The sequence below is a fragment of the Manihot esculenta genome, chromosome 17 (genome assembly GCF_001659605.2).
Source record: "Manihot esculenta cultivar AM560-2 chromosome 17, M.esculenta_v8, whole genome shotgun sequence".
Classification (NCBI taxonomy): Eukaryota; Viridiplantae; Streptophyta; class Magnoliopsida; order Malpighiales; family Euphorbiaceae; genus Manihot; species Manihot esculenta.
Genome location: NC_035177.2, coordinates 20,913,007 through 20,930,739, shown reverse-complemented (window position 1 = coordinate 20,930,739; position 17,733 = coordinate 20,913,007). Strand labels below are relative to the sequence as shown.

The window sequence follows — 17,733 nt, the reverse complement described above, 5'->3', positions numbered from 1 at the left end:
TAAGATTCATATTTTCATTAATTTAAGAGTTTTAAATTTATAAAACATATTTAATATTTCATAAATATTTAAATTTAACAAAAAGTAAAAGTTCTCTTCTTTCACTCGCCATTAGCAATCAAATCAGTAATAACATGGCATATTAATAATTTTTAGTGATAAAATTAAGGTTAATTCGTAAATTTTATATATTTTTTTTGTTTGATTGACGAGTAAGTGAATAAATTTTATTATTTTGTTTCGTCTTTAATTCTTTTTATTAATTTGATTTTAGATATTTAAATAAAATTAAATGAATATTCTCAACCAACAAAAGCACAACATCATCCACTCACCGGACAAAACAAAAGCATAGCAAATACCCTTTATCCATAAACTCCATGGTAACAATATACGATCAAATAATAGCAATTCTAACAATTAATCAAAACCCAAATCTCAGTGTCTAACCATCTAATCAAATCATGAATTCAAGCAGCTCTAGCTGTAACTTCCAGTCTCTCAGGCATGGCTGTAATGAGACCTCTCCTTGTGTAAGATCTCGGTACAGTAACTCTTAAGACACCATCTTCATATCCAGCTGAAATTCCATCAATATCAACCAGACCCGGCAGCCGAAATTTCCTCATGAAGTCCTTGGCAGGCTTAGTTGATTCATCAATGGCCTCTGTTCTAATTATGAGGTATATTGAATCCTCAACTTCTACCTTTATCTCCTCTTTCCTCACACCTGCAAATACCCGAACAAGACACAAAGAAAAGATTCATCAAGGACCAAGAAAATGCAAGAAAGTTGAGGAAATGAAAAGAAAATTAATTTGTTGTAGCATATACCAGGGAGGTCAGCTGAGTAAACATGGGAGTCAGGTGTTTGGGCCCAGTGAACATAGTTTTCTGGGGAGACTGAATAGGAGAAATGAGCAGGAGAGGCAAGGAGGTAGTGCCATGGAAAAGGTTGATTCATGGGGAACTCCATTGCCTTTTCTTCTGATTTTTTGTAGGCAATTCTTTATTTAAAGGAGAGGGAGATGGAGATGGAGATGGAGATGCTTGACCTTTTAAAGGGCAAGTGGCTAACTTGACCTTTTAAAGGGCAATTGGCCAAGTGGGGTTAGGTTTTGGAGTTGGGTTTGGAAGTTGGGAAGTTCAAACTTTGTAGGAGGTTTCCTTCCATAGGAGGAAATGATCAATGCCATGGTGTGAATTGCTAGATGATTGGATAAATATCTGATAGTGCAATGACGAATTTGCCCTTCACCTTTTTTTTTTTTTTTGCCTATTCTAACTTTAGAGGAGCCTGGCTTCTATGTTCTAATTTCTAAGCAAGTTGTTTCCTAAAAAAGAAAAAGGTTCTAAGCAAGTTGCAGGAAGTAATAATTGAGGCAGAGTTATAAGTTTAATCCTAAATTATGCATCTACTCATTTTCCATCCAGTAATTATCTTTAGGGATAGCTAAACCATCATTTTGGATCTTAATTATGCATTAAGAAAATTAAAAAAAAAAGTTAAAGAGGATAAATAAATAAAAAATTCATTTGTTTAATGTTTGAATAGGTTATCAAAATAAGAGAGAAATATAATTTATTTCTAAAGAACAAAATAAAATGACTATTATATCATTATAATCTTAAAAAAAAAGCCTTCAAATAAAAAAAAACATCTAAAAATTTTTATACAAATAATGTTCCTTCCTTTTTATTTTCCATTAATGTGGAGAGATATTTTGAATCCATTATAAAGAGTTTGAGAATTTCTCCTTTTTTTTTTTTTTTTAAATCCTTTAATTGATGTTCAAACATTTAAAGTAATTAAATTTCTAATTAATAAAGAAAAATCTTTTCTTTTCTCTCCAACACAATCCAAACAAAGAGTAATTAAGGATCAACCTAGAACTGGGATTTTAATTAAAACTTAAAGGAATTAAAATCAGAATTTAGAATTTTCTTTTATTTTTAGTTAGTTATCCTTTGTGATTTCTGTTTGATTAAGAGATTTTTTTTTATTTGACTTATAAATCAATCAAACCTATTTATATTAAGTCATAGATAATGATTTATTTATCCATTTTAATTTCTGATTATTTCTTCACATAAGGGATAATGAAACTTACTTGCAATTTATCGTTTGCAACATTTTAGAGAAGGGAAAAAAAGAGAATTATTTTAAGCACAAGAGAAAGTTAAATGCACAATTGCCCCACCAACTGAACAGCTATTTCCTTTTCATGGCTGCAAACTTCAGATCACAAATAATTCTTGATGTTTTAATAAATATCTATTAAACTACTTTTGAGAAAAAAACGTTTTCTTAAATATATTAGTTGAAAATATTAAAATTAATTGACACATATTAACCATAAGAAAACAAAAATCACAAAGTAGTTTTTTTTTCATCAGCTTTTAAAAATAGCATCTAAAATGATGCCATTTTTAAAGCACAACATTCAACTTCAAGGCCAAATAGGCAGCAAGTAGAGCAAATAACAATTTTACTCAGCTTCCACGACTGCAATACTTATAAAACATGAACTTTACTAGGCATCACGAACAAATGAAAAGCTGGTGCTACCACACACACATTGGATGGTTTTCAAAGCCCCACGGTTGATCTTTGAAAGGATGAATTAAGGCTACATAGATCTATTCTAACAAGTTTTGAACCTTCACCTACTCATATCACTTGACTTCTCTTCTTTTATCAACTCTCTCTATGCTAGAATCCATTGACCTTTATCACCAGCAGTTTCCAGCTTCTAAATATACAAACAAAATCTCTTATTTTGACCCTTTCAGATTGTCCCAACAAAGAAGACAAAGTAGACCACAAGCATATGAGCATGGTTAGTTATAGATTATTCATCAGTAGGTTCAACTAATTATATGAATAAAGGTCATCATATATAAAATGCAGGAATTTTTAAATAGGGCTAAACATGGCTACATCTGCAGGAGTTATTAACTGCCCCTAACAAGAAACCAGGACACCTTAAGATCAAAGGGAAAAAAAAATGAAGCTCATTCCTGAAGGAGGTCATCCTCATGCTTAACAAAGCTCATGTATGCTAACATACAACATCAGACTCAATTAATTTGCAACCATCATCTTTAGCACACAAGATCACCATTAGGTAAATGACAGATATGCAAGATAAAAAAGCAATCCCAGGATCCAACTCATGAATTGCCCCCAAGTGCAATCCCATTGCTATATGCAGAATGCTAGAAGTGCCACAGGAAGAAAATTGAGCAATCTAGCCCATGGAGGACCTGCTTTGCATTTGTACCTGGAATTTCTGACTGCTTTTAAAGAAGCTGGAAAACTTGAAGATTTGATCAATTCAAGCGCTCCAACCAATTCATATAGTATGATTCCAGTCATGTATTGACTCCAAGAATAAATCCGTTACTATATGAAGGAAGATTACTAGAAGTCCCTTGCATCTTCACAGGAGAGCGAAAAGGATTTGGTGTCACAGGATGGGTAATGTGTAATCCAGCACCTCGAAAGACCTGCTTTGCATTTCCACAAGAAATTTCTGACTGTTCTGTAAAGAAGGCTGGGACACTTGAAGATTTTATCAATTCAAGTGCTCCACCCCAACTCATATGGCTATCTAGTCCACAGTTCAATGCAACAATAACATGGGGAGACGGCAGGTAGGTGGCTTCCTCTTGATAAATGCCCCTCACCAGATTCACCCTCACCCTGCTACTTATTCCTGAAGTTGTTCCAGATAAATTCGTTGGAACTTCAGGACCCACCATTACAATGTGTATGTTACCTGATCCATTGAGCAAATGGCTAATTTCTGCAAATGCTGGCAACCAATCCAACTCCCCTTCAGGCCCAAGGTAATGAAGAATGACCTCTTTCCCCTTGAGTAACAGATTTTTTGAACTGATGTTGAGGGCAGTTAAAATGTAATAAACTGTCAGCGGATGAGAAAGAATGTCAGCAACAGGGCTTGACAGTGGCAGTGACCGAAGACTATAGTACTCTGACCAACCAGAGAGTAGGATTGGGCTCGATATTCCATCTCTCAAATGGTTGTGAAAAGGTGAATCACGGGGATACTCATTGTCGTCCAGGCCACCCCATGAATCCCACAATCCGCCTTTAACTGGAAGGAGTCCAAAAGGGCAGTGAGAATAGCAATTACACTTTCTCCTCCACATTCCCTTCTGATGGACACCTAATGACTCGAGCCATTTACAAGGTTGTTCAGCAGAACAAGGGAACACAAAGATTTTTATTACCAGCTCCTCTTCCCTTTCCATCATAGCCTTGTAAAGGCCACACATGCTCTTATGCGTTTCCTTCCAGTGCTGCTTCTGGCAGTGAGAATCACAATAGACCACTGCTAGACACTGCCCACAAGAGAAAGCCTGTTCTACATGAACTTCTTTCTCGCACATTATGCACTTCCTCAAGTTGGAATTTGTGTTAATTCTCACATCAACAAAGGTCTCCTCCCTGGGTCGTTCTGCATACTTGGTGGGTGCTGACCTTCCCTTTTCCCCATATGATTGGCCAGGCGGGTGCGAGATTGTAACTGCAACAAGATCATGAAACTTGCCTATTTCTGGAGGCCATTGAACATCAACAGTCTCAATAAAGGGTTCAAAATACATCAACTTTGACCACTTCGGAGCACCTTCTTTGTCTTCCTGAAGTAATGGATGCACCAGAGACATGGCTTTCACAAACGCATACACAAACCTAAGCTCCTCAAGAGTTGGATGCCTAAACCGAAGAACACCTGAAGACATACAACGCGCAACATCAATTACAGGAAATCTGTCGGTGCCTGATACCTCCAATGACAATGTCTTGATCATTTTCCTATTAGAAGGAAACATCAATGATTCAGGTTCATATGTAACCCTCAGAAGCTCAACATTAGGAACACAAATTGTCTCTCTGGACCCTGTCATCTTCCTAGCATCATTTTCAGATCGAAACAGGTAAAAGCTAACATCCCCACCGTCACCTCCTATGAACTGAACACATGGGAAAGGTTGTTTCTTACTCGACCAATCCGAGTCCTTTCCTACCCGGATTCCAAAAAAATGTGCTGGACGCAATCTCCTCCATGGATCAGTTCTGTAAAGAGCGGCGCAAGCTTTATATATCGACTTAATGAAATTAGGAGCAATACCCTCCACCTTCATTAAGCAGGTCCCAGACCCAGGACCAAGCCCAGGACCAGACCCAAATTGCTCCTGGAATCTACCAAACAAGCTCTTCAAATGCAAATCCATTAAAAATGCACTTGTATTAGATCTACTAAATTCTTACCAGACTCCTAAACCTGATTACAACCAGTAAATCCAAAAACAAAGGCTACCCTTTATTGCTACTATAAGAACTCAAAATCCTAACACTCAAAATTGAGAATGAATCTGACCTTGAAAGGGTCCAGAAATCAAGTAAAAGTACTGAAAACTGGAGAGTTCGCACGAGAAATGCTAGAAAATCACAGTATCGTATGTTGAACACTAAGGAGAAGTAGAGAACCTGAAACGGAAGAAAAGATCGAGAGAAAAGATCAACTAGAAACAGAAAGAACTATGATGACTGCGCTGTACCAGAACTGGCTGCTGAAACGCGGACCAGAGAGTGAATGACTGCAAACTTCAAAGAACAGCTATCGAAAAAACAAGAATCTTTGATTTATTTAGTAATTATTATGAAGTCCTAAACTTTTAGTGTATTTATTAATTCATCTATAAAGAAATCGATAATCCCTAAATACTTATATAGTTTGCTTTTATTATATATATTATTTAATTTTCATAATTTTAAATATTTAAACTATTTAATTCCCAGTTCAAAAAAAAAACTATTTAATTCATTTCACTAAAATTAAAATAAATTAACCAATAGTTTTTGACAAAGATATTAAAAAATTAGATTTGATAAATTATAAAAATATTTTAATTCAATGATTTTAAAATAAAAATAAAATTAAAATAGTAATTTTTTAAGAAAGTTATGATCTGACGGTAATTCTCTCTTATTTTTTCTACTACTAGATAAAGAACCTGAAAAATTAAAGGAAATGTTGGGGTTTGGTTGTTTACTTTTTGTTATTTACGGGCTCTTCTGACCCGATTTTGTTCTTATAAAACCTTGGTTTCTGAATCGGACGGTCACAAAATCATGATGCAGGATAGTTTTCAGGGACATGCCCGTAAACAATCATTCCCTCAAAAGTTCACTCCCAATATGACACGCGTGTATTTTACGTGTCTCTTTATTGGCTAATCAAAATTTGAGGTCGAATAGATATTTTTTTTCAATCTTTGGATTCCGAACACTCTTATATCTATTCTCGCACTCTCGAGCGCTAGGGTTTCCTTTCTCTCTCCTCCATATCTCAATCTCGACGCCATGATGCAGCAGCCAGGAGCTGGAGGTATGCCCCCTCCACAGCCACCCATGGGGCCGCCGCAACCTCCAGCAATCGCTCCACCACCTCCACAAGGTCACCCTCAGCAATACCAGCAACCTCCCCCGCAACCTTATATGATGATGATGCCTCAACTGCCCCAGTCCCAGCCTCCGCCACCAGCTCTGTGGGCTCACCAGCCTACGATGCCGCCCGCGGTTGCGCCACCGCAGCTGCAGCAACAATTCCAGCACGCCCAGCAACAGCAACCTGGTCAACCTGCCAGTGCCGATGAGATCCGTACGCTTTGGATCGGGGATTTGCAGTACTGGATGGATGAGAATTATCTCCATAGCTGCTTCGCTCACACCGGAGAGGTAGCAAATAAATAAATAAAATAAATAAATAAATAAAGAGTAGTGACATATATGTAGAGGCTTGTCTTGTCCTTGACAGGTAGGATTAACGAGTTCTCTGTTCTCGTGGATTGACTTGATCATCGAGAATTCATGAACCAATGTTTATGTAGTATGCTGTGATTTGCTTTTCACGAATTGAAAGTTAGTTCTTTGTGTGCTGATGAAAGATATGTTCTTGTATTGTTGCTGTGTCCTATCTAATTTTATTTGTTTTCTTGTTTCATGCATTTACCATTTGTTTTGTGTCCTCATTGTAGTCTTCAGATAAAATATCCTAATACTGCAAGTTTTCTACAAGTGGATGGTATTGGTTGTTTGAGTGTATACGAAGTGCAGGGCAGTTGCAATAGAAATAAAGCTTTGTGGATGTGTCCCATGAATTAAACATCTTTATGTTTATCTTTATGGATTTTTATGGGTTACAGATGGATATATGATTATTTCACATTTTGAAAAATCTATTGTTCTGCATCATGGGTCTCATGCATTATTTACTCCTAACCTGCCTTTGCCTTCATTGGCGTTTATTTTTGTGTTTGCAAATTACAAGCAAGCTTTGTCCACATTTATTAGGGAAAGGATTGGTTGAGTTACTGAATACAATTTGTTTGCAGGTTGTTTCTGTGAAAGTAATTCGTAATAAGCAAACTGGTCAAGTAGAAGGTTACGGCTTTATTGAGTTTACCAGTCATGGGGCTGCAGAAAGGATATTGCAGACATACAATGGTACCCCCATGCCAAATGGTGAGCAGAACTTCAGGCTGAACTGGGCTTCTTTTAGCGGGGGTGATAAGCGGGATGATACTCCTGACTTCACAATTTTTGTTGGAGACTTGGCTGCTGATGTTACAGATTACCAACTACAAGAGACATTCAGAGTTCGATATCCTTCAGTTAAGGGTGCAAAAGTTGTTATTGATAGGCTCACTGGACGCACAAAGGGCTATGGGTTTGTCAGATTTGGAGATGAAAGTGAACAGGTACGTGCTATGACTGAGATGAATGGAGCTTTCTGTTCAACAAGACCTATGCGGATAGGGCTAGCTACAAACAAAAAGGCAGTTGCTGGCCAGCAGTATACTAAAGGTACGCTTATCTGCAGTGATCAGTGTCACTGTAGTTGAATGCTTGTACTCTAATCCTGTTGTCCTTTTTCTTTAATATGCATAGATAATCATGGAATTTGACCATTTTGAAGTGGTGGGATTATATGAGCTTGTATTTAATATATGATTTATAGTATGTATGCTTATCATTGTTGTTAAGTTTGACCTCTTTCAGTTATATGGTTCGAAGATAGGAAGCAGTTTCCCAAGTCATTTCCTTCCTGTACTTTCCTTTAGCATTTGGGCACAATAATTCTGTTAGTCTTAAACTTGCAAAAACTTATAGAACTCCTATTCTCTCAAAGCAGGGCGTCAAGAGGCTCTATCATCTAGGGGCCTGGGACTGATTTCAGCTGAATTGGTTACCCTTTAGTGCATGCCTCTCCTAGGTCAGTTTTAGTTTTTGTCCTTTATTTTAAGCTTTTATGTGGCATCTGTTATGCTACATTTTTCAAAGCATCTTTTCTGCCCGTTCTTTTGGTTGAGCTGTCAGTCAAGTTGCATTCTGTTACTGCTCTGGTTATCTAAATTTCTATCAGTTCAGTAACATGTCATTTTTTTTTTTCATTAGAGAAGGTTTAGTTTACTTTTATTTCCCTTTTAGCTTTTCAGAAATTCATTTCTATTTTTCCCTCATTACTTGCAGTACATGATTCTAGTTAATAATTTTAGATTTAGTATGGCTATTTATGTTTCTAGATTTCAGTTGATGTTAAGGTATGTCCTGAGGAATGTTGGTGCAGTGTCTGAAACTGCATAGAAAGGTGGTTATGGTATTGTCTGTTTCCTCATATTGCACTTTCATAACTCCCCAACTATTTTTGGCTTGGGACTGCTACCTATACTTTGTCGTTCTTCTGTTTGACTTCTTCCCTTTTCATTATGGTTAATTTCTCTCCTTCCAAACGTGTATGGCCTGTTTAGATGAATTGTCATTAGTCTCTTGTTGACTTGCCACCAATGTTTCAAGAATTTCCCTCTACTTTGACATGGTGTAATACTTCCCCTTTATTGGTATTCTTGGAATGTTCTATTGCATTCTGGCTGGGAGTGCAGGTTCTCTGAGCTGCTAGAAACCTTATATGCTCTTTTTTTGGCATGGGTGGGGCCGGTTTTTCCACCTGCTTTGCATCAGAGTTCTTTCTTTATAATTGCTTTATGTGGTATATTAGTGGGCCAATGATTATAGTAGTTACCTAGTCATTTGATTCTCTTGTTATTTGCTTATCAAAATTTGATTTGTTATGTGATAAGATCAAGGCCTAAATTTTCCATTTGGTTTGTCTGGTATTATTGGAATAAGTATCTAAACCTTAGCAAACTATGATTGGAATATTCTTTATACTTCCATTGTCATTGAAATGAAGCATAAAAGAGTTGAACTGTAGATCAATGGACATTCTGAGTAGCTGAGTTCAGTAATTGATAAATAATGGCCATATTTACTCCTTGGAATTTCTGGATCATAATATGTGGTGGTATCTTTACTTGGATAATATACTTTTCTTCATCAAAATCACCTTTTCTCTTTTGTTTTCTCCCCCCCCCCCCAAAAAAAAAAAAATTGTTGAGATCTACTTATGATGCCTGACCTACTTGTTTACCATGTGATATCATAATCTACCGTTAGTCGCCTGTATGTCTCCATCCATCTCCAATACTCTGAAGTGAATGTTCTCCTATGTTTGTATTTTTTGTATACTTCACATTAATTTTTCACATGCAGCAGCTTCATATCAGAATACTCAGACCCAGAGTGAGAATGAGAATGACCCAAATAATACAACTGTGGGTACTTTAATCTATTTTTTACACATATATAAATTATTACTTCGCAACATGTGTGTGATTTGCACGATTTTCAAAACAGATATTTGTTGGTAATTTGGATTCTAATGTTACGGATGACCATTTGAGGGAGCTTTTTGGCCAATATGGGCAATTGTTACATGTGAAGATACCAGCAGGCAAGCGATGTGGGTTTGTTCAGTTTGCTGACAGGTAAGGACATCCACTGAATAACTATAGTGGAATCCTGTAATGAAGAAATGGAGCATTTTAATTTGCATTTATGCATGGATCAGGAGCTGTGCAGAGGAAGCATTGCGGATGTTAAATGGAGCTCAGTTGAGTGGGCAAAATATTCGTCTTTCATGGGGACGTAGCCCTTCAAACAAACAGGTTGATTTGCATTACCTGACTTTTAGTTTGCTTTGAGAAAAGAAATTGGAACGAGTCCTTTATATCTGATGTATCTACTGGACGTCTCTTTTTCAGCCTCAACCGGAAGCTGCTCAGTGGAATGCTGGATATTATGGATATGCACAGGGATATGAGAATTATGGCTATGCCCCTGCTCCTCAGGATCCAAACGTGTACTACGGAGGCTATCCTGGATATGGGAATTATCAGCAGCCCCAGCAGCAGCAGCAGCAGCAGCAGCAAGTGGGGTATAGCTGAAAAGTTTTGGCATTCTTGTGCTTTCAACTGATGATTATTATTAGTGGTGAGATGGTGGAGTGGTGCTAGTTCCATCTACTATAATGTGCTCTTCGGGGTTGACGAATCGGCTGTGTTGTTTCTTTGCTAATAGCATATGGCACCTGTAGACCCTTATTTACTAAAATTTTGCACAATTGCTATCTTTAATGTGCTCATGTTATATGGTCTTATTTCTATATATTATGCTTTGCTTCTGATCGATTTGACCAATGGACAAAGCTATGTCGGTTGACTCCTTGATTCTGCTCATTTTCTTTTATCAATCTTGCGATGGTCTGGGACAGATTTTATCAGGCAGTGGCAAAGGGGAAGCAGGAAGATGTAGAGAATTAAATTCAGTTCCTTTTAGTTTAATTTTAGTGCAGTTATCTAGTTTAATTTTAACGCAGTTATTGCCGAGGACTTGCCGGGTTAAGTCCGTAACTGCATAGATGTTGATCCTTGTGAAAAGGAAGAATTGTAGCCAATGCATGACGGATCTTTTCTATATTCAGAGCTATATTATATGATTTTTAAAATGTATTGTCATTTATTAGAATATATTCATAAACTATTAATTGAATCGATTTCTTTGTTAAACAAGTTTTTTATTTCTCTTATTTAGGATTTAATTTAAATTTTTACTTAAAAATTTTGTATTTTGAAAAGTCATGCAAGATTCACTAAATATGGAAGGAAGTTAAGTTTTTATTTGAAATGATTTATTAAAAACTTTTTTTAATATGGTTTTTTATATTTTTATTTTCTAATTAAAATTTGTTTGATATAAAAATTTAGAGTTTCTCTTCAAATTAAATATCAATAGAAAAAATGTCAGTTGAACTAATTTTTTATGAAGTTCTTTATTCTAAACGGTAGAAATTATATTTTAATTTTGTTATTAATTTATAACTATAATTATTTTATTTATTATTACAAAAATTAAACTTATCAATAAATTTCATAAATTTTATTTTTAACTAAAATTAAATATATACAATTATCAAATTTATTTATTTAACAAAATAAATTATTTTATTCTAATAAACTTCAATTCACAAATTCAACAACTACAATATTATTATTGTAAAATATATTCCACAACGCGTTTTATTGATGTTATAGAATTAAACACAATATAAATATTATAATAAGATATCCTTTTATAGTTATATTTTATTTTTTACTTTATTTATGTGAATACTTGTAAATCATAATTAAATATATCATCATGATATGAGTGATATTTTGTATTTATATTATTTCACTTTTGTATAAAATATATCAAAAAGATTATTTTATACTTTATTATTTTTAAAATAAATTTATCAATGATTTTAAAGTAGATAATATTTGTAATTATTTACTTTGTATGTGATTTTTTTACTCAGAAATGAAGATATTTGAGCTTATTAAGGATTTATAAATACGTGTAAATGTAATACTGTGATTGTATTTATTTTTTCACCCTCTTGGATTATTTTTTTTTTCTGTTATTTTCTCACAGGTCAAACAATAAACGTTAAAATAAAATTAAAAAAAAAAAAAGAAAAACCCTATATTTGAACGTATAATTTTTTAAATATCCTTTTGACTCCAAAAGTGATTTAAATGATAGTAGCCGTCCAGTCATCTATTTCATTATAATTTGATTTTATTATGAAAAGAGATGTTGATATAAATCATAATAGAAATTATAATTTCATTTCTTCGATGATATTTACTTATTTCATAGATTTACTGAACAACGTTGAAGACGAAAATTTGATTTTGATGTATTTTACATATGAAATCTATGAAATTGAAGTTCATTTTTTTGGCTTGTATGCTTAATATCATGACATTCTTTATTTTTTTTTGGCTTGTATGCTTAATATCATGACATTCTTTATTTTAAATATGTAATATTAGGAGCATTTTCTTGTTTAATGTGTTTAAACTTGAAGATTAGCCTAGTTGTTCAGGAACTAAAATTCTGCAATGTGTGATATTCTTTTACTTGTGGTTGTCTTAGGCTTTTTAGGGCACATTTTTCTAGGTATCTATTTTTCTATTTTGCAATAGCAAATTGAGATATCATTGCTCCTCATGTTGTCCGGCGCGCCCCCTTCTCTTTTCTCTCGGCGGGTGTGGAAATTGAATGCACATCCATCTAAAAATGTCCAAACTCAGAAATACAGCACTAAAACACAAGCCTATAAGATATAGGCTTCTAAAGCCCACAAAGAAGCTCTTTGACAAAAAATCACAGGTTTGGGCTGGGCACAGTTTATTTTTATAAATATATTATTTTTTTATTTATCAACTATACTAATATAATTAACCCAAAAAAAAAAATAAAAAAAGAAAGCACAGCATCTGCGCGGATTTAGAGCTTGTCTACGTTAATGGTACACAGAATGCAGCTTAGCCCAATCCAAATCTCACAGATACTTTATGTTACATTTGTTAATTATGGATATCAGATGGTGACTATCATTATTGTATTTGTATACCCACCGAGAGTCCAACTGTAACAAATTAGAATCAATGCTTTCATCTCTATTTAGACTCTTGCTTCCATCTTTCTAAGAAATGATGATGGCGTCGAGCAGGAAATCCACTCAAAGAGCATGGTAGAGGCAGTAAGTGTGCTTTTGTGAGCAAAAATTTGATTGCCATGGAATTTGCATGATAATGGCTTGAATCTTGTCTTCTATTGCAATATGAAAGTCTTGGTGATAATTGCATGCCTTGCATTAAATGAAAACCTCCGATCCCATTTCTTCGCAAACTATCGTTGCAGATTTTGATAAGCTGTGGTCCAATATTATCCTCTTCTGTCGTAAAGAGATCTTCAAGAATCTAGAGTTCTATTAAATGTTATGTGTGAATGTTATCTTCAAGAATCTTTTTCCCCCTTCTTTTCTCTCACCTTAATCTATATAAATTTGAATCCCCCATGTACGGTGTTTTGCATTGCTATTATCAATGAGGCAAGTCATCGTAGGCCTATCATATTACATAAGCAAGTGATTTTATGTCTGTTATATCTTTTTTACATTCCGTTGAATGGTGTTCATCACGAACAAAACTTTTTGAAATGTTAATGCAGTAACTGATGTATTTGAAAATCTGATCAAATTCAACGTCTCCTTCATTCTAAACCGCAAAGTAATATAATATTTTAAATGCAATTGCAAATTCTTTAAACATTCCCAAAAGAAAAGAGAATCTTATATGCCCATCATAAATATCAATATTTGCACTTTCCCTAGTTGCATCAGATCATTCTCTTACTTAACTATTTTGTTCCTTCATTATGTAAAGAAATTAATATTCATCTGTTTTGAAAAACTTCAATTTCCAGTGCATGTGGATGATTATATTGCAATTCCCTTAACACAAAATGGATCACAGTGATAGGGTCTAGATCTTTCTTTTTGTTCTTTTATTGGTTTATCAATCTATCTTTGCTTAGACTTTTGGTTTTCTTTTATTGCATAGTTAGATCACACGATAAAATTAGGCCATGCAGTTTATATGTAATTGAAAGAGGGGAAATGGGGTTGTTGCTTAGGGGTTTTGAATTTTTTATGATACTATTGGTCGATCCTGAACTTGGTGTTGCACCTAGGTCGACTTTATGTTGGACACCTATGTGTCTTTGTTTATGCAGAAGGAAAAAATAAGCCTATCTACCGAATCGTAGATTTGATGGCTTATATTATCGTTTGTGATTACTGTATGGACCTTATGTTTCTCTTTCTTGCTTACGGATGATGTACTTGTGATTACTAGTAGTTATGTTGCAATATTTATGGCATACTCATACTATTACATTCCACATACTTTCGTTTTTGTCCTTTTCGATTTCCTCCTTAACTGGTTTGGTCTCTTATGCTTCTTCCTATATGGAAAGAAGATAAACTGTTATACAAATTTGAATTTAGGACTAAAATCTGATAATTTGACTTGGAACTGCCTATGTTATAGTGTGGATGAGTCATTTTTCTTGTATGGTATTTTGAATGCATGTGGAAGTTCAGTTGGACTTCAGTGTTCAGGTTAAGTAACACATCAAATTTTTATGAAATGCCCTTTTGTTCAGATATGGCACACATAGCTACAAGATAGACTTTGAAAATTGTGCTTGTCTAATGGGTTGTGCTATTCAAAGGAAGATAGAATCTACTTTCTCATGCCACCAGTTTTGAGGGAAGTAATATATTTAGCTATTTGTTCCTGTTTTTTGTGATATTCTGCATTGAGAGTGGTAGTGCTTGTTTTTGGACATGACCACATAATATCATAGGGAAACCCATCTTACATCACACTTTTGGGTTAAAAGAATGTATCCACCAGCTGTATATTACAGCTCAAGTATACATTTGAGCTGGTTGCATATGTGTTCTTGTCTTTGTCACAATGGTTATTTCATACAGTAATTCCTATTGCAAAAGTAAACACATAGTCGTATTGAGCGCATGTCAGATGGGAATTTAGGGACCATGAGTTGAAACCTACATGGAAAAGGCTAATGGCATATATTTGCTTACAGAGCAGTTTGATGTGTATGATGTCTTCTGCTGATTAATTATATAGCTTTTTTTTTTTTTTTTAACTATTTTAACTTATTGCCCTTTTCTTTTTTTAACTCTCTCACTGCTTGATTCATTACAATAAGAGAAGATAAAATGACTTTTTTTTTTTTCCAGAGAAAATTTTAACTGTGTAAAATCAGATCTTCTATCAACTTTGCAAGATGAACTCACAGGGTCAAGTGACCAGCTGCTCTCTAACAGACCCCCCATTGAAGCGCAAACGGGGCCGTCCCCGCAAGGATGAGAGCATGGCACAAGGTGAGATTCCTCCTGCATTGCCTGTGGCTAAAAACAAACAGTCTGCATTTATAACTGGTGCTGTTGTTGAAGAAATGGTGGGTCAAGTTGTTTCTGGAGTCATTGAGGGCTCATTTGATGCTGGATATCTTCTTAAAGTTAAGATAGGTGATACTGACACTTATCTGAGGGGTGTTGTGTTTCTTCCGGGCAGATTCTCTCCAATCACAGCCTTAAATGATGTAGCTCCACAAGCGAAGATGTACAGAAGGACAGAGATGCCCATACCAGTTGCAAATCCACAAACTCTAGTCCCTGGCCCAGTTCCTTCATTGGAGCAAAGCGATAAGCATCCCGCTGAGCTTCAAAACTTTGGACCAATGATTCAAGTCCAAGGGCTACCATCTGAACTTCAACCCGGTGTTCCCATTTCACAGGAAAACCAACCTGCATCAAGCGTCCTTCCTTCCTCTAATGTCCTTCCTTTGACTGATAACCCACCTATGAGTAGCACAGGATCTTCCTCGGGAGGCAGAGTTGCACCACATAAAATTAAAATTATGGAATCAGGACATGGAAGCCAGTCTACTATTGTTATCCCACAGATGGTACATGATAAAGTTGCTGAACAAGATGAGGCGGTGAAAGAATTTGATTGTTCGGCAACAAAAGTTCCTAATGTAAATCTGGAGGCAACTGTGCAATCAAAATCAGTATCGCAGTCAGTACCTTCTACTGATAGTATTCCTAGCAGTGGAGCTGTTAATCTTGAGCTTCAAATTCAACATCAAGCTGTGAGTGATGAATTAAAGCCGAATCAGTCAATTAGTGATGGGGTAAAAAGTCCAAACCTTGAGCATAATCAAGTTCCTGTAACAAATGAACCTGAATTCATATCTGCTGAACCAATTGGGTTAAAAATTTGGATGGAAAAACTGGCTTCTCCAAATAAAGCTGCAGTGCCAGAGCTTGCTGTGAATGTTATTAGTGGAAATGATGCATCCCACTTAAATGGGAGGCCTGGAAGTCGTGCTGCTAATGTTACTAGGGTAGACTCAGAGTCTGCACCAATAGGAGGCCTTCCAGTGACACTATTTGAAAGAGAAGCTATTCCATCTGCATCCAAGCTTGCAACTGAAGGATCTCCTACTCAAAGGATGATTGAACCGCAGTTATGTAATCCCTCTAGTGCCACTAGCATCTTGAAGGCCGACTCTGATTCTGCATCAATGACGAGCTTGCCAGTAACTCTATTTGAGAGAGAAGCTATTCCATCTGACCCTAAGCTTGGTATTGATGGAACTGCTCTTCCAAGAATAACTGAACCTCTCTTCTACAGCCCTTCTGGTGCAGCCAATAACGTGGATTGCAACTTGAAGGATGCAATTCCACCTGCAGAATCTTAGGTTTATACATTGATATGAAAACATTATGGGTAGGACAGTTGCATCTGAAACTACATAAACAGGAAAAGCTGTGATAGAATTGGCTTCTAATAGCAGAGGTTGGACAATAAACAGGGATGCTGCGTAATATTTCTATAGTCTAGAGCACTGATATATGCTTAGTCTTAAACTTTAACCTACTATCATTTGCTCTGGATGGTCTTGCATTGTTAACTACTGCTCTCTGCCTAATTTGGATCCGATAATATCTGTTATACATGTAGTAAAGGAGGCAGAGTTTTTATGATAATGTCTTTGCATCTTTTGGAAGCGTTGTAGTTGAATTGACATGCTTTTGCCTTGATCACCATGCTTTTGGAGAAAAACACCTGTACTGGAAATGTATGCCAACGAGTGTATGTAAGTTCTAGGGAGATCCTGCTGATTGATCTTGTTGACCGTTTGATTTCTCTTAGAATGGCATAAAGAAAAATTTAAGAGTACTCTAAGAGAATGACATATGCCCCTCATATAGATTTAATGCCAACGCATTCTATTCAAACGTTATGCAGGATTATGACAAACGAAAATTTGTTATATAGAATTGTGGGATTGGTTCTATCCGGCGTCCGCGGAAAAGATTGGATAAGCAGAGTCCATAACAATTAATGTAATGGCAAATAAAATCCAGAATGTAGAAAATAAAATTTGGTTTATTCTTTTATCTTGTAACTCGATGGGTACATTGCCTTAATTAATTCTTGACTACAGTCGTTCCTACCTTGATCCTCTCGGTGACTAGGTAACTTCCAGTGCTACTTGCTGCATTAGCAAATGTTCATGTGGATCTTCTGCAGTCCAGCAGCAATATCCTCTATGGTAGGATCCCATCTCCCTACACTACTACACTCTCTCAAGTGCCAACTAAATATTACTTAATTATTCAATCTCTGTTGAATAAAAAAAATATATGGAAGTGTGTGTATATACATATATGATTAAAAAGTTATTTCTTAGTAAATAAGAGAAAACCAGAGAGGGAGAGCCATCCCAGATTTCTCAGTTTCCATGGCTGCCGTTCAAATTTGGCGGCTGAATAATTTAATGGCTAAAATCAATTTTATTAGTAC

The 17,733-nt window shown here is 35.5% G+C and overlaps 4 protein-coding genes across 5 annotated transcripts; 2 read left to right on the top strand and 2 right to left on the bottom strand.

Moving 5' to 3' along the window:
* Positions 1–354: 354 nt before the first annotated feature.
* Positions 355–1,133, bottom strand: LOC110604693 (15.4 kDa class V heat shock protein). Its single transcript, XM_021742964.2, has 2 exons — positions 835–1,133; positions 355–730 (listed from the first exon to the last, which is right to left on the bottom strand). Exons 1-2 carry the CDS (start codon positions 974–976, stop codon positions 471–473), a joined length of 402 nt encoding a protein of 133 aa, XP_021598656.1. The 5' UTR covers positions 977–1,133; the 3' UTR covers positions 355–470.
* A 625-nt stretch (positions 1,134–1,758) lies between these two features.
* On the bottom strand, positions 1,759–5,703 carry LOC110605415 (zinc finger MYND domain-containing protein 15). The gene is made up of 2 exons (XM_021743997.2): positions 2,285–5,703; positions 1,759–1,911 (listed from the first exon to the last, which is right to left on the bottom strand). Exon 1 carries the CDS (start codon positions 5,260–5,262, stop codon positions 3,376–3,378), a length of 1,887 nt encoding a protein of 628 aa, XP_021599689.1. The 5' UTR covers positions 5,263–5,703; the 3' UTR covers positions 1,759–1,911; positions 2,285–3,375.
* A 617-nt stretch (positions 5,704–6,320) lies between these two features.
* Positions 6,321–10,614, top strand: LOC110605097 (polyadenylate-binding protein RBP45B). Of its 2 annotated transcripts, none has more exons than XM_021743409.2 (6): positions 6,321–6,769; positions 7,426–7,897; positions 9,644–9,705; positions 9,788–9,918; positions 10,002–10,098; positions 10,195–10,614. In XM_021743409.2, the coding sequence occupies exons 1-6, from the start codon at positions 6,395–6,397 to the stop codon at positions 10,375–10,377; spliced, it is 1,320 nt and encodes a 439-aa protein (XP_021599101.1). In that variant the 5' UTR covers positions 6,321–6,394; the 3' UTR covers positions 10,378–10,614. The 2 variants fall into 2 exon arrangements, with proteins under 2 accessions (XP_021599101.1, XP_021599102.1); XM_021743410.2 differs by having other exon boundaries at positions 6,322–6,769; positions 9,647–9,705.
* Positions 10,615–12,752: 2,138 nt separating this feature from the next.
* LOC110604704 lies at positions 12,753–16,973 on the top strand. Its single transcript, XM_021742977.2, has 2 exons — positions 12,753–13,022; positions 15,096–16,973. The coding sequence occupies exon 2, from the start codon at positions 15,143–15,145 to the stop codon at positions 16,622–16,624; it is 1,482 nt and encodes a 493-aa protein (XP_021598669.1). The 5' UTR covers positions 12,753–13,022; positions 15,096–15,142; the 3' UTR covers positions 16,625–16,973.
* The last annotated feature ends 760 nt before the right edge of the window (positions 16,974–17,733 follow it).